Genomic DNA, 9094 nt, shown 5'->3' on the forward strand with positions numbered 1-9094 from the left:
TTTAAAAATATATATAAAAATTAAATATTTATATGTCGGTTTGGTTCGAATTTTTTTACTTAATACAAAACCAAGTCAAACAAAACCTAATCAAGTTTTTTAATCGATTTGGTTTGATTTTTCGGATTGATGCGGTTTTCCGATTCGGTTTAAACACCCCCTAGCTCCTATTTGTTGGAGCACTGCATCGTTCGTTCAAGTGGATGAAATCTGCAATTTAGAAAGAATGACACGAACTACAAGGCCAATTGGGTAGTCACGGGTGTGTTTTCTGTACCTATTGGTTGGTCTTGTGATCCCCAAAATTGATAAAATAACAACCCACTAACACTATAAACTTTCAAGAAAATGTCTAGACAAAAGTTCTGCGCGAAGTAATTTGAGCCAGAATCTCTCTGCTTTAAATTATTTGCCACCTTTATTCCAGGCTAGCATTAGTTCACATGTCTGCATGCATGCCAAATTCTAGGGTTCATATGCCTCCACGAATTTGCCTATAAATACGCACTTCATTTTCTCTACACTAAACCTAAAAAATAGTACTAATACAAAACATAAATTCTCTGCTCCGTTATGGATTCAAAGAGATACTTAGTTACTCTCTTTTTATTCTTTAACATTCTTTTCTTTACCCTTGTAAGTGGCTGCTGGAGTGGCTGCAATAATCCACCAACTCCAAAACCAAATCCGAACCCAAACCCAAATCCTAACCCTAGCCCATCAAAGGGACACTGCCCTAGAGATGCCCTAAAACTAGGTGTTTGTGCCAAGGTGCTGAACGGACCCGTCGGAGCCGTCATCGGAACCCCACCGGACATGCCTTGTTGTTCCGTACTAGGTGGACTTTTGGATCTTGAAGCTGCAGTTTGCCTTTGCACTGCACTGAAAGCCAACATTCTTGGAATCAACATTGATATTCCCATTGCACTAAGCTTGCTTATCAATACTTGTGGGAAAAGTCTGCCATCTGACTTCACTTGTGCCTAAGCTATAATGCTTCTCTTTGAGTCGCCACGAATAAGTTTTAGTGACAGGACTATTCTTAAGAGTCGCCGCGAATAAGTTTTATGTCAGGACTATTCTTAATGACCATTAGGTTGGCACAAAAAAAAATTTGTGATGACTTCTTTATTTTCTGTGGTGACTAAAGTCTCATTGCTTGTATGTTTGATTAAGTATTTCCCTTTGTTGTTGTAGCATTAGAGGAATTTATTTTTCCATTTTAGTTTGTTGAAGTTCATGTTGTATTTTAGTTCTTTGTTGTTAGGACTTAGGAACGAGCACTTGATAACTCGTACGAAGGGATTGTTCTTCCATCTCCTTTGTACTTCACTAGTGCTTTCTCTATTGATTTGATGAATTTCTAATTCACAAGTGGCTTCTACTTCTCCTTTATTTTGTGTATCTTCTCTTGCTGGTATTTTCACTGGTTTGGGAGAATAAGTAGATTAGTGCACGATAATTGATATGCTTGGAGTTACTCCCTCCGTTTCACTTTGTTGTCGTAATTTAACTTGGCACAAAATGTAATAAAACATAAAGAACTTTTGAATTTGTGGTCCTAACAAATATTCCATAACATTTGTGTGGATATACACTTTTTTTTTAAATTTATGGTCTTAAACATGGCATATATAATATGTGTGGCTGTAAACTTTTTTTTTAAAGAAAACATTGAAATATGTAATTCTTTTTTAAACGAATTAATAAAAAATAGTGCCAAATAAAATTGAGCAAACGAAGCAGTAAATTTGAGCCATCTTAGTAAGAATAAAACAAACAGAACAGAGTACTGTTCATAGAGTGTCTAATTAGTTTCCGCGTGCATGGGTGCATGATGCCTACAAGGAAGAAATCGTCTTTATTCCTTCTATCTCAACATAGACTCTTTTGCTTCACAAGATTTAATCTAAGTGAGTAATTTTAATTAATATTTAAAGGCGCTCTTTTGTGACTTTTATATGAATGAAATTTACAACTTGTAATACTTTTTGCCTACATTTCTTATATCTAACTATAGCATAAAACTTAAATTGCTTAGTCCATTTTATTAAGGAATAATAATCATGATCAAAATAACACAAATGAAAATACTCCCTCCAGTCCTTTTTATATGTCACTTCAGCTGATTTTCAAATATTTGTTATTTTAGAAAATCAAGACGAAATAACTTTTTTCTCCATATCATTTTATTCTTTTTACACCAAGAAGGCATATTATCATTAATTACTCATTTAAGGAAAATATAAGGATAATTTAATAATATACCAGAAATTTGGACCCGTAATATACAAGCAAGAAACTGCATTTTAATTCCGGTAAGTGTTATTTCATGAGAACCGTATTTGTGGATCTTCATGGTTTTTAAGAAAGGAGAAAAGGGTAAGAAGAGAAGAGAGGCTGAGTCTCATTTCTTTTTCATAAATTAATTTTTAGGGAGAGAAAGAAGGGAGAAGAAGAAAAGAGAGGAACAGAGTCATCAATAAAAAAATGTTGAGCTTGATCTAAAAGTCACTGGAATTTGGAGAATAGAACTCAAGAGTTTTAACAAAATATATATTCCTTTAAAGAGTACTAGTATTTAATAATGTCCATTTCTTTTTCTTTATACAAGAATATAAAAGAAAAGAGGAAAAGAAGTTAACTAGGAGTATATCCTTTCTCCTCTACTCCTAACCTATTTATTCTACGTGGTCTCTGTTATTTTTTATTTGTTTCTTTCAGTCTAAATAATTATAATGATCGACTAGCTCTTTCAACCTTTGACTGATCAATAGAAAAATAGTTAACAATAATCTCTGAAATAAACTTTATCAACTTATTCTAGCTAAGAGAGACTCTATAATGTATGTAGTTGCCATTTAGTGGTAGCATATATGATATGGCTTAACCTTGATATACAAAGGCAGACGGGGAAGGGTTTGTGCATTTAACTGAGTTTATTGCTTTTGGTTTTGATATATTTTCTTTTTCTACTATATAATAAGAGACAGTTAGCAGGCAGCTGGACGACATGCTTGCTTGCTGAACAGGGGTAAATTTGGAATATTTTTTCTTTAACATGCTGTGCTTACTAGGTACTTTCGTGCTGTAATTATGGTACCCTCCATTCCTCCAATAGGAATACTTTGAAGTTCCCTATGCGGCGCATCACCTTACTTTGTGAAAACGCTTTTTGCAACTTGTGGGCCCCATTGATCTATTTTGACACACCAGCACATCAATGTTCTTCCTTTGCGTTTTTTTTTTTTTTTTTTTTTTTTTTTTTTTTTTTTTTTTTTTTTTTTTTTTTTTTGTGGTAATCTTCCTTTGCGTTAGAATATGTGACTGCCACATTTTTGTAAGATGGTTATATTTATTAATAGCCAAAAAATTGAAATAAGAGAACATTACTTCATGACATATTTCTTTTGTGAGCCAATTCTTTGCCAAAACATTTTTTTACGTATATTGAAACTGCACTCCTTTTGCCAACTATATATATATATGCATATTTGTAAGGATAACATAGTGCATCAGATTAAATCTCAATATTACAGTCTTACAAGTTAGTTTATTTAAAGCCAAATTAAATTCAAATTATGTAACAAAACTTATACAAATTTACGTAGCATTTTTTAGGAAAAACTGATGGAGTTATAAAGATTAAAAAAGGAAATAAAAAAGATTAAAATATATGCGTTAGTGTTCAATTTAAAACCAAATTTACTTTTAATGGGTTATTCCCATTAATTTAAAATACAACACAAACTCCTAAATATGCTCTAAAGAATAACTTTTAGTTAGATTATCTAATATGGTAAATGATTGCAAGTAAAGAAATTATGAAGAACTAAAATTTTATCCTACAAAACTGCATGACCAACCCGACAAATGAGGTGAGAACTTGCATGGTTAGTTACTTGATTAATATTAATGAAGTGTAGATGCTTGGATATTATGCGAAATTTGTAGTGCTTTTAGACCAAACTTTTTGCAAATTGGAGTATATTTCAAGGACAATAGCAAATGTATCACAGCTTTACAATCTTATAATTTTAAACTTTTAATTGGAGCATAGACGGTTGGTAGATACTCTTGATAACTTTGTATTTTTTTTTATAAGGTTATCCAACTATCTATGCAGATTGATCTTTACGCTTTAAAGTCTGAATTTACACCGTATAAAATGTGAATAGTGTAAGACTAAATTCTCTTATTCTTATAAAAATAATTCTTTCGGTATTCTTTGTACTCCCTATGGTTCTTTTTTTGATCTTGACCTGTTAAATATTTGACTTTTGATTCAACAATTATGTATTTTATATATATATATATATATATATATATATATATATATATATATATATTGGAGAGTTGATAACTCAGGAAGAAATATAAAATTCAGAACGACTTAAAAAATTTCCGTGTAGTAAAATATTTTTCTTTTAATGAGAAGTCAAATTCAAAATATTAATTTAGGATATTTAGAAATACTTGACATAATTTTTGTCAAAATTTGACAGAGCATCAGAATTTTTTAGTATTGTAGTTGAAAAAATTGGTGATTGTCAGAATTTTTTGTGCTTCAAATTCTGAAAGTCATTAGAACCATGCGTAAAATTCTGGCGCGAGCCTATTTTCACAAAATATTTGGTTAAACGGGATCAAAATATAAACGATGGTTTAAAAAACGCCCATCAAACGTAATTTCTTGCTAATAGTAAGAGATGAAAACACACACTTGCATATTGGGCCCGCGCTAGCACGGGCCATCCATCATCTAGTATACACATAAGATTTTTTTTAAATGTATACGTATAATATAATCGTATTTCTTCTAAGCTTGCAGACTATAGCAAAATCTTAGATTAACCTCTGTTGATCAATCACTCAACCCTACCAGATAGTTGAGGTGGAGGTTTGGTTACATCGAAAAAGTTGGGATAAAGTTTTCGTTGGTTAAACTGAAGTTAGCAAATACAATTTGGAACGTGTTCTATGTATAGTGATTGGACATTATAATATAGTAAGACTATTAATTGTGAATTGACACGAATTGTCTTCCATATATATTGCATCAAGTATAATGTTACACACAAAAAATAACAAAATTTTGAGAAAATTGCCGTTTTGGTCCCTATATGATCTTTCATTTGCGCTTTTAGTCTCTCTATTATCTGAAAAAATAATTTTACTATATAGTCGTTCTTTTGGAAATCAATACATTCTTAACTCGATACAGTTAATTAGTACAGTCGACTACTTCTAAGGTTGTATCTTAATCTTTTGCTAAGATTCCTTGTTCAAAATCATGGGTCCACACCCCTCTATGTAATGAACAGTGAATTTAAACTACTTATCTTTGCTCTTGGATTTCTTTTTTCTTTTTCTCACTACGTTTGTTCTTTTATTTATGAAAGAATATTGTGTATTGTTATAAATGACAAAACCCACTCATAAGATTAAGAAAGTAGTTAGTACCTTCATCGTGACGGCATTGTATATGGCTAGTAGTTAGTACATGGTCAAATATCATCTTACTTATAATGGCAATAGTGGTTCTTTTCCCCTGCAATTTACAAAATACAAGGCAGTGGGGATCTAAAGCACAAATTATGGGTCTACAGAAACTCAATAATTTTTGTCCACAAAGTGTTTTTATATTTAAAAAATCACTAAATACCTATAAATATTCTTGGTGAATGTGCTAACAAAGTCCCACATTGGTAGCTAAAAAGATTAGAAGCCTACATATGGATATAAGATGTAGGTATCTCTTAATGATGTAAGGCTTTTTGGGGAAAATCGTGCGGGATTGATCCAAAGCGCCAATATCACACCATGTTATCTATGGGATGATTTAGCCCAACAACTGGTATCAGAGCCTAGATCTAGCGAAACGAGTTTGGCGATGATAGAGTGATAGCATGTGGCTCGGTTTACTTCCCCTTACGAGCTTAGAGACAGCATACATACCAAAAATAAAAAAAAACGGAAAAGGGTTCAAAATGCCTCTAAACTATTTGAAAAGGTTTAAAAATACCCTTCATCCACCTATTGGACTAAAAATACCCCTCCATCCACCTTTTTGGTTCACATATGCCTTTTGACCGTTAGGTCAATGCTGAACTAAAAATAATTACTTAAAAAAATATTTTGCAAATATTTTTATTTTTTTAAACTAATGCACCAGTAGTCCACCAATTTAGTAAAGTCTTCTTCTTTTTTTCTTCAGTTTTTACAAAAAAAATTAAAGCATTTTTTTTGTAAAAACAGAAAAAAAAATTGTTTTTAACAAAAATATTTTCGTTTTTTAAAAACTGAAAAAACTATTTTCGTTTTTGAAAAAAAAAATTCAGTTTTTTTTTTATAAATTTCAGTTTCTATAAAACAAAAATATTTTGTTAAAAAATGATTTTTTTTTCAGTTTTTACAATTTTTTTCCAGTTTTTACAAATTTGTTTTTCCAGTTTTTACAAAAAAACAATGCTTTAATAAACTGAAAAAAAAATATTTTTCAAAAAGCGAAAATATTTTGTTGAAAATATTTTTTTCAGTATTTAGAAAACGAAAATATTTTATTAAAAACAATTTTTTTTTCTGTTTTTACAATTTTTTTTCAGTTTTTAACAAAAAGAAACTGACAAAAATGAAATTTTTTTTTTTTTGGTAAAGGTGAATTATTTTTTGTAAAAACTGGAAAAAAAAAGACTTTACTAAATTAGTGGACTACTGGCGCATTAGTTTAAAAAAAATTAAAATATTTTGCAAAATATTTTTTTAGTAATTATTTTTAATTCAGCATTAACCTAGCGGTCAAAGGGCATAAGTGAACCAAAAAGGTGGATGGAAGGGTATTTTTAGCCCAATAGGTGGATGAAAGGTATTTTTAAACCTTTTCCAATAGTTTAAGGCCATTTTGAACCATTTTCCGTAAAAAAAAAAAAACTAGATGCGGCTTCGGTTGCCATAAATACTCTGATGATGTAGGTGGCACAAAGTGAATTTCGAAAATTGATCGCAGATCGTGGTAATGGCCCATGTGGTACTTAGTTCGAGGGGAAGACCTGTGGATCATGGTGATGGATCACGTGAAACTTAGTTCTAAGGGATTGTTGCGGGTATGAACAAAATCCCATATTGGTAGCTGAAAGATTGGGAGCCTACATATAAGATGTAGGGATCTTTTAATTGTGTGAGTCTTTACGGAAAAAATCGTGCAGGTTTGGTCCAAAGCAGATAATATAAAATCATGTTAAGATTTAGCCAAGCAATTCTATTATAAACCTAAGTATTATTGTATATTAACTTGAGGTTGATATAGAAACCCATGAGTTTTATATTTTGGATCTGCCTATAATGCAAGGAGGCAACCAGTATCCATGAAACCACCTTTATTTCTGTTGGCTCTAATGTTTACAGCCCCCCCCCCCCCTCCCCCCCTCACTCTCTTTATGTATGTATGACCCGTGAATTGAATCTGCATCAAATGGATATAGGAGTAATATTTGTTCTATTATTTGCAGGTAGATTTTTCTTATTCCATAAAAGAAGGGCATTTTGTCCCTACTACAAGCATTCTAGTGGATCATATTTTTTCAGAGTACAAGCAACTTGTTTACTAAACAACAGGATTGGTCGGGGTTAGATGAATCTTACTTTTTTTTACAAAACAAAATTAATGCCGGTGTCAAAGCTGCCTCAATTTGTTTTTACGTTATTATATTGTGACAATATATATCTTATTATTTGAGTAAAATTTTTTTTTTATAGCTTTGTCGTCGCTACTAAACTTATATGGTTCTAAAAAAAAAAAAAAGGGTTATTTACCTTCTTCTTTTTTTCCGGTCAAAGAAGCTTATTTTACTGCAAAAACTTACAAGTCAATTAGGAGAGACAGACTCTCAAGATACTCCATTTTATTAGAAATTTTATTGAGACTCTTTAGTTAACTAAATTACAAAACAAATGAAATAAATGCAGAGTCTGATCGTATAAAATAGAACAGATGCGGTGAATGAAAGAAATCAGTTTGTTCATTTCTTTTTTGTTTTTTTCCACAACTTACGATTTTTTTACTTTATTTTTTTTATTCAGTCTGTTAAATTTGTTTTAGAATGTTCTACCATTGACTCTATGGAAAAAAGTGTTTCGATATAGTGAATAGCATATACAAATAAATAAAAGAGAGTCATTCGCAAAACAATTAATGCAAAAAGGGAGGATCGGCGAAAACTTTCACTGCAATAATGCATAATTATTTATATATACTTCATGTAAATAATAAGTACATATCTTAATTATAAAGTTTATGTTTGGGATCAGGAGTCATGCGCCCAATGGTAGCCCATCTCAAAAGTAGGCCCAGTTCGTATTGGCCCATGAACGGTGGATTTGGTGCGACTTTTGCTGCTAGGCCAATATTTCTTATGAATTCTTCGGCGAAAATTAAAAATAGTCAGATTTATAATTGGTTATTTAAAAATAGCCATAATTTCAAAAGTAATCAAAATTTAGTTATTTTTTATTTAAAGCAAAAATTTGAACAAAAACATTCTTAAAATCGTGAAATATTCCAGCATAATATGCTGGAGTTCGAACTTTTTTTACATATGAGTTTCCAACATAATGTGCTGGAATTTTATAATAGTATGCTATTGTTCCAACATAATATGCGAGAAACTTATATGCAGGAACTCCATGATGCAACATATTATGCTGGAACTTTCCGTGCCGGAATATCAACATAATATACTGGAAGTTTATACCCAGGAGCTCCATAATTCTGCATATAATGTTGGAACTTTCCGTATTTCAGCAAAACAATATTTTTCAATCAAACGTTGGCTATTTATCTATTACCGGTCAGAAAACTGGCTAGGCCATGCTAATTACTGTTGAAAATTTAATACGGTGGCCTTTGTTTGAAAATCTTTCGTTTTTCACATAGTCAACAAAGAAAGACTCAACTATGTAGCAGTGACCAAGAGGCGACTGAAAAAATTCGTGACTCTGCAGTTCGAGTACTTCAACCACTATCGTCATTAAGTTGTCTCTTTGGGACGAAATACACATTAAATTAATTGTTTAAGTTGGCAATAATTCCATTTTG

The 9094-nt window shown here is 31.3% G+C and overlaps 1 protein-coding gene across 1 annotated transcript; it reads left to right on the forward strand.

The window, feature by feature from the left end:
- LOC109231215 (14 kDa proline-rich protein DC2.15-like) lies at nucleotides 501–1395 on the forward strand. Its single transcript, XM_019396800.1, has one exon. It carries the CDS (start codon nucleotides 574–576, stop codon nucleotides 985–987), a length of 414 nt encoding a protein of 137 aa, XP_019252345.1. The 5' UTR covers nucleotides 501–573; the 3' UTR covers nucleotides 988–1395.

This window comes from Nicotiana attenuata, chromosome 8 (assembly GCF_001879085.1).
Source record: "Nicotiana attenuata strain UT chromosome 8, NIATTr2, whole genome shotgun sequence".
Lineage (NCBI taxonomy): Eukaryota > Viridiplantae > Streptophyta > Magnoliopsida > Solanales > Solanaceae > Nicotiana > Nicotiana attenuata.